The sequence below is a fragment of the Belonocnema kinseyi genome, chromosome 3 (assembly GCF_010883055.1).
Source record: "Belonocnema kinseyi isolate 2016_QV_RU_SX_M_011 chromosome 3, B_treatae_v1, whole genome shotgun sequence".
NCBI classification, from domain to species: domain Eukaryota; kingdom Metazoa; phylum Arthropoda; class Insecta; order Hymenoptera; family Cynipidae; genus Belonocnema; species Belonocnema kinseyi.
The window spans coordinates 70,531,540-70,550,499 of NC_046659.1; the positions used below are offsets into that span (position 1 = coordinate 70,531,540).

Genomic DNA, 18,960 nt, shown 5'->3' on the forward strand with positions numbered 1-18,960 from the left:
TTGAAAATTAAAATTCGAAAATTTTTTCTAAAGCCTCCAGGGGACTTCGTTTTCGCACGAAAAAACTTTATGTGCCCTTATTGCATCCGGACCCACAATTATCGGAATAAATGATATTATATTAATCTCAATTCGTATTAAGACTTTCGAATTCAAACAGTTACAATATGAAAATTCTCAAATTTTGAACGGATTTAGAATCGTGTTGTCAAATCGATTATTGTTCAGTTTTTTATACTTTAATTATTTACAAAACTGTTGAAATCAAAATTGGGCAAATTTTTCTTCTTAAGATTCGTAAAATTCACGGTCAAGACATAAATTCACTGTCATTTCCCGGTTTTAGAAAATTCCCGGGTTCCCGGTCCAGCGGACACCCTGTTCTTTAATCTTTGCTGGTCTTGAAACTTTGTATTCGTTCCAAATCATTGACATCTTTTGAAATCTCAAATTTATCAAAACCTTTTAAAGATATTTAAAATCTTTGAAATCTGGTGTAATGTACCCTTCTTGAAAGCTTTTTAAATCTTCATGGATTCTTTGCAATTTTTTGTTAATCTGTCTCAAGTCCTTTCTATTCATTTAGAATCATTAAAATATTTGAAATCCTTGTGAAATATTTTTAAAATCTTCTAAAACATGTTAAAATCATTTAAAAACTTTGAAATGTTTTACATATGGAGTTCTCTACCCTTTTTAAAATATTTAAAATCCTTGAAATATTTTAAAGTACAAAAATGTTTCTAAAATTTTTTGAATTCATTTTAAGTCATTAAAATATTTAAAATCTTTGAACATTTAAAAAAAATTTTTTTTAAATGTTTAAAATCTTTGTTAAACATTTTGCAATATTTTGAAATTTTCATGAAATCTTTGAAAAATTTTTCATTAATCTTTTTTCGTAAAATATTTTGTGTTCGTTCGAAATCATTGCAATCTTTTGAAATCCTTTCAATTTTTTAAAAACCTTTTGAAATTGTTTAAAATCTTTGAAATCTGGTTTAATAAAACCTTTTAAAATCCTAATGGATTCTTGGCAGTATTTTAAAAATTTGTCGGGAATCTTTTGTTTTCACTGAAAACCATTCAAATATTTGAAATCTTTGAAATCTTGTCTACGCCTCTTTCACAAATCTTCGAAATTCTTCTCAGACTTTGAAATCTGTGAACTCTGTTTTAAATGTTCAAAATGCTTTAAATATTATAAAAGATTTTAAATATATAAAATATATTATAAATATATTATATCTTGAGAAACATATTATAAATATATTATATCTTGATAAGTAAAAAACTTCTTCGTAGAAAGATTTCTTCTAAATGAGATGTTTCTTTTATAACCGACTAAAACATTTAAATTATTTTTTACATTTCAATAAAAAACTGTTTTAAAAGCAAAATAAAAACTCAAATTCACGGTTGCGTGAAGAATTCAAGGAGATTTCCAGGTTTTGAAGATTGAAAAATATGATTTTAAAGAAACAGTTTCTTTAATTTGAAACATTTTTTGAAGTGATTCTGTAATTCAGAGTCTTTTTTTTATGTTTTTGATTTTTGATATTAATCCAATTTTGAGGACATTTAAACTTAAAAAATTAGCCACTTGTTCAATTTTGAATGTTCATAATTTTATATCATGAAACTTTGAACATATTTTTGAAATGGATATTGAAGATTTGTAATGGAAAATTTTCCAATGAATAATTGCATATAATTTAGAAAGATGTCATTTTTAATGTTTTTTTAAATCAATTTTGAAGATTTATAATTGAAAACTCTTGAATTGTCAAAATATGTTTAAATAAAAATTCGTAAATTAGGAACATTTCAAAGATCAAAAGTGAAGAGTTTTCAATTTTAAATCTTATAATTATTAAGGAAATTTTTAATGTAAATTGTCCAAAGTAATAATTTTTCTACTTTAAAGATTTATAATGCACAGATCTAGAATTTCGAAGAGTTACAATTAAACATTTTCATGATTGAAAAAAACATCATTCAAAACTATTCAATTTTCAAGATTGGTAGATTTTTAAGGTATGTATTTTCTAACGCCTCTTATCAAATACTTCAATTTAATTCAATATTTAATTCAGTTTCAAAAATTACAATAAAAAATGTTCAATTATTAAGATTTGAAATTGTAGACTTTTCAAAATTTAATATGTATGATAGAAAATGATGCGATTTTTAAGGGTTTTTTTTTTGTAATAGTTTAAGTCTGGATAAATAAATTTGAAAATGATTCAATTTAAATGATTGAAAATTAAATTTATTTAATTCTAATGGTATACAATTGAAATTTAATCTCTTATATAGAATTGCGATAAAAAGTCAAGATTTCAACTCTAAATCTTTGAAATTGAACATATTTGAAAACATTTCAAAATTACAACATTTCAACTCAAAATTATTAATAAAAGTTAAATTGAAAATTTAAGAAATGAAGAATTTTAAATTGAAAATCTGTAAAATTGAACAATTTTCAATTGTCAAAATTGAACTATTAAAAAAACTTAAAAATGTCATATGTACAATTATAAATCTTGAACATTTTATCATTTTCAATTCTATAGATTTAAAAATTATGAATTTTTAATGTTAAACCTCTCAAATCTTCAAATTTAAATAAACATTCAACAAAAAAAAAACCTTCAGAATACTTTAAACTATGAACATACCAAGTTAATGAATTTTTCATTGAAAATATTCAAAACTAATTTATTTAACTTCTTTCGATGTATATTCCAAATTCATCAAATCCAATTGTAAATCCTAAAAATTAAAGAATTAAAATTGAAAATGGTTAAAATTGAAGAATTTTCGGTTTTAAAAATGTAACTATTGGAACAAAAATGTTACAGTTACATATGTTTAAAATACAAATCTTGAAAATTCTATAATTTTCAATTCTATGCTTTCAAAATTTAGGAATTCACAAGCATAAACAAACACTTGATTTACAGAAGGCCTCAAATTGTAGAACTTTAAAATTGGGAATATTTCAAAATTAAGACTTTTTAAATTGTCGATTTAACATTGTACAAGTTTTAAGATTTTGCAATTAAAAATTCTGTGATTTTGATGATTTAAGTTTGGAATATTTAGAATTCAAAGCTTTCGAGTTTTGATCTTCCTCACCATCGAAATTGAAAATTTTTTACTTATAAATCTGTAAACTTGAAGAGATTTCAATTGCAAATCTAGATATTTGAATAAATATAAATTTCAAATAATTTAAATTGAATAAATTTAAATTTGAAATCCAATTGAATAGTTTCTAATTTTTAATCTTAAAACTGGAACTTAAAAAACAATCATTTATAATCCAATCATTTTCTAATTTAAATCTTCGAAATTGAAAAAATAATATTATAAAAAAACCTTAAAAGTATTTGTTACTAGAAGCATTCAAAATTAATTAAGGACATTTAGAAAATTCATGTGTTTAGAATATAAATTTGAAAAATTGAATAATTTTGAATTCTATATATTAAAAATTAGAGATTTTTTTTTGTATCTCTTAAAAATTGTAGAACTTTGAATTATGAGTCTCTGAAATGTGAATGATCAAAATTACAAAATTTGTAATTGTAAAACTTAAAACTTGCATAATATTTATAGTAAATTTTCAAAATTAATATTTTTTCGATTTTAAAGATTTATAATTCAAAGTTCTACCATTTTTAAGAGACAACAAAGAAAAATCTCTAATTTTTAGAATAAACAATTCAAAATTATTCAATTTTTAAAATTTATACGATAAAGATATGAATTTTCTAATTTCAATAATTAATTTTTAATGCTTCTAGTAACAAATATTTTTAAGGTTTTTCTTTGTAAAATTATTTTCAATTTCGGAGATTTAAATTACAAAATGATTCGATTAAAAATGATTTTTTTAAAGTTCAAGTTTTGAGATTAAATAATAGAAACTATTCAATTGTATTGATTTGAAATTGATACAATTTTAATAATTTGAAATTGAAATTTATTCAATTATCCAGATTTAAGTATACAGATTTAAAAAATAAAAAATTTCAAATTCTATAATTAGGAAGATAAAAACATGAAAGATTCAAATTTTAAATCTTCCAAATTTAAATCATCAAAATTAAAGAATTTTTAATTGCAAAATCTTAAAACTCGTAAAATGTTAAATTGCCAATTTAAAAAATATTAATTTTTAAAGATTCAAAATTCAAAGTTCCACAATTTAAGGCCTTCTATAAATCAAGTGGTTTATTTATCATGCTTGAGAATTCCTAGATTTTGAAAGCATAGAATTTTCAAGATTTTTATTTTGAACATATGTAACTTTGAAATTTTTCTTATAGCAGTTAAATTTTTAAAATCGAAAATTCTTCAATTTTAAACATTTCAAATTTTAATTTTTTAATTACAATTGGATTTTATGAATTCGGAATATTTATCGTTTGAAGTTAAATAAATTCAAACATAATAATAGTTCAGTTTTGAAGATTTAAAATGGAAAATTCATTAACTTGGAATGTTCTTAGTTTAAAATATTTTGAAGATTTTTGTTGTTGAATGTTTTGTCAAATGGAAGATTCGAGGGTTAAAATTGAAAATTCATGATTTAAAAAAAATATAGAATTGTAAATTATTAAATATTCAAGATTTATAATTGAAAATATGAAATTTAGAAGTTTTTTTTAATAGTTCAATTTTGACAATTGAAAATACAAAATTCTTCAATTCCTAAGATTTTTAATGTAACTTATATTAATTTTGAATGTTTATACAGTTGAAATGATGTAATTTTGAATTTTTTTCTGAAATATTTTATTAATATTTATTTTATTATTTTAATATTTAATATTACATAAAATAGTAAAATAGTACAATAAATAAAAATAAACGAAATTATATTTTAATATATACTTTTGAACTAGTTTAATTTTGAAGATTTAAAATTGAAATATAGTCATTTTCATAGATTTTCAATTGAAAATTCTTGAATTGCAAAGAAAAAAAGTGACCTGTTACGTAGTTTATTGATAGTTTCTTTAAAAAAAGAACAAAATATACAAACCTTTAAGTGGTGAGGCGTACTATAAACCTTCGCGCATCCTTCTCTGGGACAAGGATGCTGACTTTTGATTTTAGGCTCTATGAGTTTATTATTTATCACAAAATTCTCCTTCTTTATCATCTTTCCGTCTTCTAGTTGCCAAACGCATTCTTCCTGATCTAACTGATTAGTCAGCACGTATGCTGTGCCATTGACAACTTGAACCTGAGGATAAGTGTTTTCCGCATTATCTGCTTCCTGCGTTTGAAGAAAGCTCATGGGATCCAATTGCAATTCTATCAGTTCGCCTTCCTTTAAAATTAATGCTTCCCTCGGTTCATCGTCCACTGGATTCTTCATTTCATGTCCTGAAAATATTTGAGAGCAAGATTTCTTTTTAATCTTCACAGATAATTTTAAAAATAAGGACTTAGTTTCAAATAAGCACTGGTCGAAGACCAACCATTTCCTTGGATATTTCCTGCGACAAATGCCTGGGTTCCATCAGGTAATGTGACTGCCGTCAATGACGTTCCCAACATTTGATCATCAAGTACAAGTTGTTGAACCTCCGCATTGCTAGAGCTGTCTTCGCTCACAAAAACTGAAAAACATTCGAGCGTGTCGCCAGGATATTCCTGGAACGAGAGAGAGAGAGAGAGAGGGTGTCAGAGTTTCAGGCCTCTTCGGACTCATTTGAGAAATTAATAAGTGGATTTGGTAAGATTAAAATCAATCCTTTCTTCGGCCGTCAATGTAAATATGAAAGGCCTCAGTCTGGAAGCCCTTAAACTCAAGACCCTTATTGCTATTCGAAACTTCACGCTAAAATTGAGAATTGTGAAATAAAATAATGAATGTTTAGTTTTTGTTACTTTAATATTTTTAAATAAAATATTCAATGCAATTGAAATTTGTTACACTCACAATTTAAATTCTATAGAAAAATTTTTTTTTATAAATAATTCAAAATTTAATTTTCAAATTAAATTAAAAATTAGTAAGAAAGTCACGCGTCCTTGAGTTTCTATTACCTAATATTGAAAACTTAATCAGTTTTAAAATCCATAATAACAAATTTTTCAATATTAAAATTTAAAGAAATTGTTAAATAGACTTAAATAATTGATTATATTATTATATCTAACAGATACAAAAAATAAGGCATTTGCAATTTTTACGATCTGTTAATACCAATGCAAAGAGTTTTTCCCCTTCAGTTGCGATAGCGTTTTTGAAAACTTTTCTACTAAAAATAAAAAATTACTATTTTTTTTTAAAGTGTTTGTGAATGAAAAAGTGTTTTCGAAAATTTAAAATTCTACAATTTAAGCAGCTTTGACTTTGAAACATTCATTATACCTTAAAGTAGTATCAAATAAAAAATTATTTGTATTTAAAAGCGCTATTGCAATTTCAATTTCTTTGAATTTTATGACATCAATTTTGAAAGTTTTTAGTTTTTTAAAGTTTCTATTTGAAAAAAAATCTTTAATTTGAAAGCTTTGAATTTATTTTTGACCACTTGTTCTTATTATTAGAATGTTTTTAAAATTATTTAGTATTATTATGTCGAAAACATGTATTGGCAATTGTGTAGTTCAAGTACTTAAAATAAAATAATTTGCATTTCAAGCTCTGTTAAGTTATACCAGAAAAAAGGGTTCTCCAAGCCATTCCAACTGGGATTTTTTTCAAAGGGGTCGTAATTTCCTTTCAGTTTCCCGTAAAAAAAATGGTGGATCTTGAAAAAGGCCGAGCGATTCTGGGTCACGCTGCACCTGTGGATTGTGGATACCCCTGCCTTATGGGATAAAATATTGGGACCAAAGGGTACTTTTTGTCACGTTCCCATGGTACTTTTTTAGCACTCAAAGGGTGCAAAATTTAGGATAAATTCAAAAGATTTCAAAGCAATTCAAGTAACATTAAAAATAATTCAAATGAATTGGAAACATGTTAAAAAATCCAAAGATTTCCGTAAAACTGGAAAAAAACAAAAAATAAAATAAATTTAAAACAATTTGAAGAGTTGAAAAAACTTAATTGAATTCAATAACTTTTAAAATAAGCTTGCAAAAATGTAAGGGACTACAAATAATTCGATGAAATGCCTAAGAATTCAGGATGAGTTTAATAAACTTCAGGATCAATTAAATAAAAACTTTAAAAATTATTTAAAAATTCACTGAATTAAGAAGAATTGAGTCAATTTATAAGGATTTAAGTAAATTTAAAAATTGAAGATAATTCCAAAGAATTTACACGAATTCAGGGTAAGTTAAAACAAAAATTTAAATATCTTAAAATCTTTGAAACCCAACTAAATCCAAATGATTTCAATTTTTTTTTTAATCTCTTCAAATATTCGAAACCCTACGAAATCCAGAGTCTTATGAAACATTCTATGAAATCCATTAAAATATTAAAGTCCATTAAAATGATTAAAACACTTAGAAATCTCTTGAAATTGTTTTAATAAATGTTCTTCCCTAAAATATATCGATTCCTTTAATATCTTTGGAAATCTCTTCAGACTTTTTAGAGCCCCTGAAAATACCTGAGAATCTTTTAATATAAACTCAAATATTTAAAATCATTTTGAATTAGACTATATTACTGATATCAATAAAAAATGTCTTTGTAATGATTTGAAATAAAATAAATTATTTAAAATCCTCCAAATTTCTTTGAATTTTTTAAAAAACAAATTGAAAATGCCAAGAAGTTAAACAAAATACGTTAAAATATTTCAAATCCTTTCATCATTTTATCAATTGATCCTCAGGATCAATACAGGGTGAATTCCAAATATTTTTAAATCTTTAAGACTCGACAAAACACCTCACTTTGTATAAATAAATTCTTTATAATCTATTCTAAAATATTATTAAATATATGCATGAAGTATATTATGAAATATAAATATATGAAATTCCATGTTGATATTTTCTGAAATCAAGGAAAATGTAATAAAACACATTGAATGTTTTAAGATCCCTTAACATCACTGAAATCCTCGGAAATCAGCAGAAATTAAAATCCGAAAAACGTACAAAATGGCGGATTTGAAAATTTTGCAACTTGTTTTTACCATAAATTGTTTAAAAAAGGGTAAAATATTAATCAATGATAATTCTGACGTTTCGGACGATAAGCACACATGTGCAGAATAAGCTGGAAAAATGTCAGCCCAATCGGTCCAGTATATATTTTTTAATCATGTCAACCAGGCTGAAAAAAGTTGTTTCGAGAAAAACAAGTTTGAGTTTTGGCATTTACAAAAATGATTGTTCGGCGCGTTAGAGACACTTGCATTCATTTGTATTTTTAACATGTTCCTGACTTTATCGATCAAAATAACCACTTCGACAGCATTTCTACATATATTTAATACAAGAATTCGTCATTTTTGAAAAATCAATTTTCGGAAAAAAGCTCCTGTACAACCGCCTTAAATTAAAAGAATAAAACCGAAATTACTGGAAAGTTTGTTTATTAATATTCTTACGTTTTGGTTATCACTGCGTGCCTTTTTCAGAGAATTTTAATTAACAATATACAAATAACGATCGTTTCTTACATGTAATTACAAACAAATTTGTTTTAAAAAAAGTAAAAAAATAAATAAATAAAAATACCTGTGCGTATTTTCTTGTAAAAAACAAGGATATTTTATTTTGTAGTCAAACATCATGTCAATAGTTAAAAGTCAATTAAAAAAAAACTGATGTGCGTTACCAAATTAAATTAAAATATTGGGAATGGTGGTCTACCATTTCGCCACATGATGCCGAAAAATGGAACTAGAAAGAGTACGTACAATTTTAAACATGTATTTGAATTTTTGCATAAAAGTGTCTTTACGATTGTTTTGTGAAGTATAAAATAATGATTGAATGCTAAAAACAAATATTCATAAAAAACAAACAGTTTTAGATAGAATTTCCATCTTATACAGTGAAAAAATACATGTTTGTGAAATAGTTTTAAAAAAATACAATCATTTCATTATTTCATGTAAGTTTAAATGCATTGTGAGCTTTAATAAACTTTAATTAATGTATGTAGCACCAAATTTTATCCATATTATGCCCAGAATACGAATAATAGACGACTGGAATTTAAATACGAATTAAAACCTAACTTTTAGATCAGATTTTTAAATAGTAAATATTTCATGTATTAATTAATAAAAATACACTTTGAGTTCATTATGGCTTTAAAATAAGTCCATTCAAGTTTAGAATCTTTTGAAAATTACAATAAAGAGAACAATCATGGATTTTTATAGAAAAATACTTCTGTCAAAAAGTGTGGTTTTTCACTGTATAATATGTCAATTTCATGTAAAACACTTTGTTTCCGATAAAAACTTATTTTTATTACCCAATAAATACTTTAAACTCAACAGAAAAATGGTTAAAACACTTTTATGCACAAATTAAAATGCATCTTTAAAATCGTGCCTATTATTTCTAGTTCGAATTTAGGTCAAGAGGTGGCGTATCGCAGTTAACCATTCCCAATACAATAAACGTATCATATAAAAGCCTCCTAAAAATTTAAGAGGCTTTTTTCGAGAAACTACATCTTAATTGATGAAAAGTAAAATCTTTATAATGGTTTTTGACAACGAAGAACATATATAACTGGAATTTTAACTTGGTTTTGTTTATTTCATAATACTTTGATATATTTTGTTGATATTAATAATTTGTGTCTGTAAGTTAATCGAAATATTGTGATATTTGTTTATAAAAACAGATTCTATCAAGCGTCTTTTTTATGCAATTTTTTTCTCTAGAAAGAATTTTAACATTGTTAAAATCAAAATAATGGTTTAATTGAAATTTCCAACTGTACAATCTCTTTTATGTTCTAAACCTTTCAGAGTGTCATTGAACATACGGTAACGTAATTTTAAAATCTGATTTTTTGTACGTGTCAACCCAGTTATTTTTCTTACTGGAACCATTGTAGATTTTATGAATTCGTTCTCAAATAATACTACTTATCAAAAGAACCGGATAATTATTTTGAACTAAAGTGATTTTTAATTTTTAAATTTGTAAATAAATGTAATTTATTGAATTATTATATTCAAGTTCATATGTAAAGTGTATGGAATTTTCAATACTGTTAAAAGTATTTATGAAATCGTTTTTATTAATAAACGAACTTTTCAGTAAATTCGTTTTTATTCTTTTAATCTAATGAAGACCGGAAGACCTACAAAAAATTCTTATTCATTTGAGAAATTTATGTGCTTTAAGTTCAGAACGCTCAAATGAACCAAATTTTTTAGATGATATTCTTAACTAGAAACAGTGATAAAATATTAATTTACTTATATTGCAAAAAAGCCGATATTGAATTAATTTAAATTGTAGTTGGAAGAATTTTTGTAGATAAAATAGAATTGAGAAAAAATATTTCGTTCGTTTGAAGGATTAGAACTTCAGGTACATAAAATTCAAAATAGTATCAATAGTAGCATAAATTTAAAAAATAGAAGCGATTAAAATTTTTCGATTTCTTTTTAAACAATCGACTCTTCTACAGGTTCTGTTAATATGTTTAAATTATAAAGATTTGACAAATTAAATTACAAGATATTCTTAAATATATTAACACCATCGATGAGTTAAATCATTAAATAATACTAAAAAAGTAATCAATAAGTTCTTGAATTTTTGCCTAAAGTACATGAATTTGAATAGTAATTCAAACAAATTTTTATTTTTATTTCTTGTTCTTAAAATTCAAAGCATATGTAGATGAAATTAATGTGGTTTAATTTCAATTGCTTTAAAATTCTTCCTTTTCAAGTAAAAATATTGTATTTTCAACTAGACAGATGATTTTTTGACCAAATAGCTGAATTTTCAACAAAAAAGATTAATTTTCTATCAAAAAGACGACTTTTCAAAAATATATATGAATTTTCAACTAAAGAAGATTAATTTTTAAACAAATAATTGAATCTTTAACAAACAAAAATCAGTTTTTAAATAAAAATGTAATAATTAACTTTTGAGTTAAAAAAAATTAATCTCCCTCTCAAAAAAATAAAATTTTCAACCAAAGTGATGAATCTTAAACTAGAATAGATACATTTTAAATGAAAGGAATACATTTTTACCAAAAGAGTTTAACTTTCAACAAAGCAGTTTTATGTTCAAGCAAGAAGATTAAAACTTCTACCGAAAAAGACGATTTTTTGACTAAAAAAGATTCATTTTCAACCAAATAGTTGAATTTTGAACAAAAAAAAAAAGATAAATATTTAACTAAAACAAGAATGGTTAAATTTTCTGTTAAAACCATTGATTTTCAATTAAACTGATGAATTTTCTACCAGAATGCCGAAGATTTAAATGAAATAGACCAAGTTTAAAACAAATAGTTGAATTTTCAACCAAGAAAATTATATTATATAAAAAGACGAATTTTTAGCCACATAAACGAATTTTCCACCACTAAAAGAGATAAATTTCCAAACAAAAATTGAATAGTTATATTTTAAGTGAAAAAGAATTAATTTTCATCCAAAGGGATGAATTTTCAACAAGAATTATACAATATTCAAAAAAAAAAAAATTTTTTTTTAGCAGAAATAGAGTTAAGTTTTTAGTTAAAAAAATTAATTTACAACAAAAGAGTTGAATTTTAAAGAAAAATGATGGAATATTCAACTGTAAAGGTTACTTTTTCTGTTCGAAAATAATTAATTTGTAAAAAAAGACAATAATATTTCAACAAAATAGTTCAAGTTCCAACTGAAATACTTAAATTTTCATTAGAAAAAAAATGTTAGCCAAAGAAGAAACGAATATTCAACAAAATAGCTAAATAATTAGCCAAAGGGATCAATTTTCAATTAATATGATGAATCTCCAGATAAAAAGATTAATTAAAAAAAAATGAGTTTAAGTTTTAACCACGTAATTAAATTTCCATTCCAAAAAGTTTTCAATATTTAATCCTTTAAAATCTCCAGAAAACGCCCAATAAATTTTGAATCCCTTGAAATTGAGAGAAATATCTAATATAATCTTTTAATTTATTATGAGACCCTATGAATCCCTCAAATATTGTAAAATTCCTTCAAATTTTCTGAAATTATTTGAATTTCAGTGAATAGTTATAAATCTCTTGAAATTTTATAAAATATTAGGAAATTATTAGAATTCCTTCAAATTATTAAAATTTACTCAAAATTCCTTGGAATCTTTTAAAATACCATAAAATATTTAAAATCCCTTAAAATCTTTTGAAATCCGATGAAACTTTTCAAAGCTCTTAAAAATACCTTATAGAACTTTTTAAATGCCTTAAAATCTTTGAAATCATTTAAAATCCCTGGAAATGATTGAGATCTAGTAAAAATGGTTTCGAATCCTTTTAAATTACACTATCATATTATTGATGTAATATAAATTATTAATGTATTCAAAATGCTTTGAATTTTTTTTAATAATTAAAAATCTTTAAAATTTTTTGACATCTTTTAAAATACCATGCAACTATTTAAAGGTCTTAAAAAATTCCTTAGAAGTTTTAAAAATACCATAAAATATTAAAAATCTGCTGCAATTCGATAAAACTTTTCAAAGCCCTTAAACGTTCTTTGGAACTTTTTTATATGGTACAAAATTTATCTTCTTTAGTTGAAAATTCAACAATTTTATTTAATTTATTTTTTTGCAATATTTTTAGTTAAAAATGTAATCACTTCGTGTTTGATTGGAAGTTTATCTTAAGTTGAAAATTCAACTATTTGTTCAAAAATTCAAACATTTTGTTGAAAATCTGTCTTTTAGAATATTAATCTTCTTGGTGAAAAATTAATCTTTTTGTTTGAAATTCCATTTTATTGTTAAAATCTTAACTGTTCCGTATATGAAATTCATTTTTTATCATCAGAAATTAAATTTTTAAACACCTTGAAATATTTGAAATCATTTAATATCCCTTGAAATGATTGAAATCTAGTAAAAATCGTTTGGAATCCTTCAAAATACCTTAGAATATTATTGATACAATATAAACGATTAATGTATTAAAAATGCTTTGAATTTTGTTTTAATACCTAAAAATCTTTGAAATGGTTTGCCATCTTTTGAAATCCCTTGCAACTTTTTAAAGTTCTTAAAAATTTCTTTGAATTTTAAAAAACACTATGCCTGTAAAATCCCTTAAAAGTAGTGAAATCTTTTCTTTAATGTGAAATCTTCTAAAATACCATAAAATATTAAAAATACCTTGACATTTTTGGAAATTTCGTTAAACTTTCCAAAGCTCTTGAAAATTCCTTGAATTTTTAATAATGCCATAAAATCTGTAAAATCCTTTAGAATCACCTCAAATTATTGAAATCTATTCAACATTCCTTGAAATTTGTTTAAAATCCCTGAAATCTTTTGAAATCCCTTCATTCTTTGTCAAGCTCTCACAAATTCATTCGAATATTTTCAAATATTCTGAAATAATTAGAATCCTTTGAAATCCCTTACAATTATTTAAATCTATTAAAAACGTCTTGAAATCTTTTAAAACACATTCAAATATGTTTATTCCTTTAAAAAAATTTTAAATCCTTTGAAATTTTTTAAAGATTTAAAAAATTCATTCCCGAATATTTTTAAATGCCCTAAAACCCCTAAAATCATTTAAAATCCTTTGAAATGATTAAAATGTAGTAAAAATTGTTTGGAATCCTTTAAATTATTCTGGAATATTATTAATATAATATAAATTATTGATGTATTCAACATTCTGGGAATTTTGTTTAATACCTAAAAATCTTTTAAATGTTTTGACATCTTTTCAAATGCCATGCAACTATTTAAAGCTCTTAAAAAATTCCTTCAAACTTTTAAAACCATAATATCTGTAACTCCATGAAACTTTTCAATGCTCTTGAAAATTTTTAATAACACCATAAAATTTGTAAAATCCTTTAGAATCCCATCAAATTATTGAAATCTACTAATGCCTTGAAATCTTTTAAAATACATTAAAATATGTTTAATCCTTTAAACAATTTTGAAATCCTTCCAAAATTTTTAAAGCCTTAAAAAATTCATTCTCGAATATTTTTAAATGCCCTAAAACTATTAAAATCATTTAAAAGATTAAAATCAAGTTAAAATGGTTTGAAATCCCTTGCAACTATTTAAATCTCTTAAAAAATTCCTTAAGAATTTAAAAAATACCATAAAATATTACAAATCTGTTGAAATCCGATGAAATTTTTCGAAACTCTTAAACATTCCTTGGAACTTTTTAAATACCTTAAAATATTTAAAATCCTTTGAAACCCCTTTAATAGTAAAATCTATTAACATTTTCTTGGAATCTTTTAAAATACCATAAAATATTTCAAAGGTGTTCAAGAAAATTCAGAAATACGTTTATCTGAATTCAATAGTATTAACCCATGAGTTAATGTACTGAAAGAAAAGTGATATTTTCATTTTAAAAAGTAACAAGTGACTTAATCTAAAAAAAAAAAAAATTTGAGCAAAAAAGTGACTGTGTGGCAACTTTAATTAATCTTCACAGTAATTTGAAGATACTTTAATTTCTTACAGAAATTCCCTGACTTTTGCAATTTTTGTTTTCAAATCCCTGACCAAGAAAATTCCCAAATTTTTTTCTGATTTCCAGGTCAGTTTAGCCAATTAGCGAAGAAAAAGGTAACACGATAAAAAAGAAAGTGTCATTCGTATCATTAACCCGAGGCCTCGAACGTTTGTCCAGAATGAATATTATTTTAAATTGATAAATAAGACCCTAATTAAACTATTTCAGAGAAATTGTATGCAGAAGAATTGGAATAAAAGAGAATAATCAAATCAAATAAGAAAACGAACCTCTAATCCTTGTAGAAGAGTAAAATCGCCTTGCTTGGCCCTTCGATTATCCGGCGGTTTGGCATTTTGTGCTGACATCGTTTTTAGCGAAGAACTATATAAAATAAAAATGAATAGTCAAATCCTTTTTAAAACACAAAACACTTGAACCACATTATACAGGTTACCCGAACAAAGAATATTTTACACTCTTAATACAAAAAATCAGAAACAACAAAACTTGAAAATCGCAAATTCAATTTTCTTCGCTCTTGTTACTCCAAAAGAGCGCAGTAAAATGGTCAATCACATGATAAAAAATGGCTCACTAATACCAAATCATTTTCAAAATGTTTCACTTATTGTTTTTGTGTTTATTATCAACAAACGCCGCATTTATGAGGAACAACAGAATGTTTGCTCCAAAAGTATTGTACGATTTTGAGGTTATATATTTTCTCCTACACCTACACATATGTATGTCTGATTCTTTTATAAACAAAAGTACTACATGGATCGATTTTAGAACGTTTTAATGAAAAGTAATATTTAAAAAATATTTCAACTAACTTTGAAAGTTGGAAAACCGAATTCAGCATTGTGTAGATCTAACTTTCTTCGGGACTCGCCATTTTCTTTGACAGATATATCAACAACGCAACAACGCATGTGAGAGCCACGTGTTACATTATTTGCAATTTATGTCACCGGAATTAAATGATTTTAAGTTTGAAATCAGAAAAGATTGATACTATCTAATGACTTTTTAGTATTTCGCTCACGTGAACTCACTAGGAACAAATCATCTTGGGAAATATCCATAAACACGTTTAAAATCCATCCGTGGCGGCCCGGAACTTTGCCCGGAAGTAACTTTATACGCGAGTGGAGAGTTACATATTTCATCCGCTAGGAGCAGCACCTACATTGCAAATTCAAATTTCTGGATTCGAAGTCAGCGGTCGTTAGGCGTTTGTAATTTGTTTTTTGCATTCTTACCAGTTTTTGAACGTTTTTTCTCGCAAATTACTATTTCGGTTCGCGCTCAGTGCTATAAAATGTGTCGAAACAATAATTTAATTATTATTTTGAAAGAAAGTACCCTACTTGTCGCGAAATCAGTATGTAAAAAGAAATATTTCGGTCGGTTTCGAATTTGTTGAGAAAAAATCAATTTTAAAAATGAAAGTAATTCGGGTCTTACGTTATTATTGTCGCGCGAGTGTGCTCAGTGTCAAGTTTTGTCATTTACGGAAAAAAGTAAATTTTTCGTGATAATTTGGATGGAATCAAGGATTGAAAGCTGAAATGTCAACAATGGCGAGCTAATATACAGGTTTCTGTTATAATGAAAATTTCAGGATATTTAGTGCAGAAGTCTCATTTGAAGGTTAAAATATTACTGATTATGTTTAGAAATTAAAAAGATTTAATTCAGAGATTCGAACTCTACAATACAAGGGCGATCTATTTGATAAATTATGAATATTGTTTACAGGTTAGGTTGTAAACATTTTATCAGATTGTATATTTATTAACTGGGTCTGCTTATCGTGATTAGAGTGAATATCTCAAATTCCGTAATTAAGAAAATATGATAAGCGTAATAATCATAAAAGTAAGTACAAAACTCTGTTTAATTTTAAGTTTAAAAGAGAAAAATTAAATTTGTCTTGAAGAAATTTGGCCCCCAGATCCATGTTTTTATATAGGATGTAATTGTAATTTCACATATTTTAATTGATGCATAATTACAAAAAGACGTGACCTTAAATTATTATATTTTTGGTTTTCAGGGTGTCTACTCACCTGGAAAACCTGGAAGTTTCAGGCAAATCTTTTTATAAGGTCAAGGAATTTTTTATGATTGAATTTGTTTAAAATTGTGATGTAAAATTAAATAACAATGTTTTTATTCGTAAGAGTGGCTTTATATTATTGAATTTAACTATTTAGTTAAAAATTAGTTTTTTTTCTTTTGAAAAGTTCTATAATCTTTTTCAGTTAAAAATTTAACTATTTAGTTAAAAAAAATTTTATTTCAAATTAAGACATATTTTGGTTTAATGATCAACTATTACATGTTTCTTTAAAAAAACATATTTTTTGGTTAAAAAATTCAAGACTTGGATCAAACTGTTTGAAGTTAAACTCTTTTGTTGTAAATTACTTTTCCATTGCAGATTTTCCACTTTGTTTAAATAATCTGTTTGGTTGAAAATTAATTTTTTTTAAATTAGTTTTTTTTATTAAAAATTAAGTTAAAAAATTTTGAATTCAACCATTCTGTGGACATTTTTGTTTTGATTACAAATTAGTTTTTTTTAACTGAAAATTTATTTATTCTATTTTTGGCTGTAAAATTTTATCTTTTTTAATTAAAAACTGAACTATTTGGTTCAAATTCATGTATTTTGTTTTAAAAAAATGTATTCAAAGTTAAAATATATATTTTTTCAATTATAAAATATTACATTTTTCTTTAAGAATTCATATTTTTCGGTTAAAAATTTCACAACTTGGTTGATTCTATTGAAAGTTTAACTCTTATTTAGAAATTAATTTTTTTCATGGAAGATTCATAATTTGGATTGACTCATCTGTTTGGTTGAAAATTAAACTTATTTTTTAAATTAGTTTTTTATTGAAAATGAATTAAATAAACTTAAAATTTAACTATTTTGTTGATTTATTTTGGCTGAATTTTAATTTTTTTAAATGATGATTAAATTATTCTATTTTTGGCTGCAACGTTTTATTCTCCTTTTCAGTTGAAAATTCAACTATTTGGTTAAAAATGTATGCATTTGGTTAAGAGTTCGTCTTCTTGGTAGAAAATTATTCTTCTTGGTTGAAAGTTAATATTTCTGCTTGAGAATTCAACATTTAATTTTTTTCTTGAAAATTCATTTCTTTAACATAAAATTAAACAATTTTGCTAAAAATTCCTTTTTTTCGTTGAAAATTCATCCTCTTAGTTGACAATTTATCTATTTCAGTCGGAAAGTTAACTATTTTGTTAAATTTACGTTTTTACTAAGTAAAAATTAATTTTTTTGACTGAATTTATTAATTTTTAGGTAAAATTGATATTTTTGGTTAAAAATTCACCTATCTTTCATTCGAAATATTAATATTTCAAACATGCGCTGAATTTTAAGTAAATGAAGTTAAAAAATATATCTTTATTGTTTTAATTCATTGACTTTAGGAATTAATTAAAAAATTATTAAGTATGTTTTTAGCATCATTTTTTAAATAATTCCATGGTGATAATATTTTTAAGAACATCTTGTAATATATGTAATTTTTCAAAGCTTTTCAAATGAAACATATTAACTAAATCACAAAAAATAAAAAAACTGTAATTTTATTTTACATATGAGTAGTAGTATTTTTACAAGGACTCAGAAGAAAAAACATTTATATTAATCCCGTAAAATTATGTACATATACTAAGTCGATTGTTTAAAAAAATCTAAATTAATTGAATGAATCCGTACTATGGGAAATTATATCTGATAAAATCTTGAGATACCTGAAGAAAACCTGTCATAATCAGGAGGAAAAATTTTTTTCATGATTTGAGTGGACATCCTGGTTTTTAGCATTTTTTCCAGGAAGAATGTATATTTGTCATTAATTAAGGAATGCGAAACTAATTAAAAGAAGCTGTTTAAATATAACTCTTTTTTCTTAAATATTAAAGTGACGTAAATAAGAATTTTTCATTTTTATACTATTTGTGGAGAAAAATGTTCAATAATGTATTATTTCTTTTGACAAAATTTTATTTTCAACAAAGAAACTTGTTTACCACAAAAGTATATTTTACAACTTTTGTGTTTAGAGTTTCTTGATTTTGAAGGATATGTGGATATTTTAGAAATACATATATGATTATATATTCGGGTGATCAGAAAAAAATGGTTGCTGTTGTTTTACCCCCTTTTTTCTTTTATCAGATGTAAAAATAATCATAGAACTTTTTGTAAACATAGCAAAAAGTTATCAACCCTTGTTCCAAGGCCTTTAAACGCTAAAGAGTGTTGATTTTTCTTATGT

The 18,960-nt window shown here is 24.3% G+C and overlaps 1 protein-coding gene across 2 annotated transcripts in view; it reads right to left on the reverse strand.

Annotated features, from left to right (window-relative positions):
• The window catches only part of LOC117168692 (zinc finger protein 143-like), a 38,763-nt gene extending 23,002 nt beyond the window's left edge, over positions 1-15,761 (reverse strand). Inside the window, exons 1-4 of one of the 2 annotated variants that reach the window (XM_033354374.1) lie at positions 15,688-15,761; positions 14,917-15,010; positions 5,499-5,673; positions 5,057-5,403 (exon numbers count right to left, since the gene is read on the reverse strand). In XM_033354374.1, the coding sequence (XP_033210265.1) occupies positions 5,057-5,403; positions 5,499-5,673; positions 14,917-15,010; positions 15,688-15,701 (630 nt within the window). In that variant the 5' untranslated portion in view covers positions 15,702-15,761. Of the gene's footprint in view, positions 1-5,056; positions 5,404-5,498; positions 5,674-14,916; positions 15,011-15,465 lie in introns of both variants that reach the window. The other variant, XM_033354373.1, reaches the window with a different exon arrangement.
• Between the last annotated feature and the right edge of the window lie 3,199 nt (positions 15,762-18,960).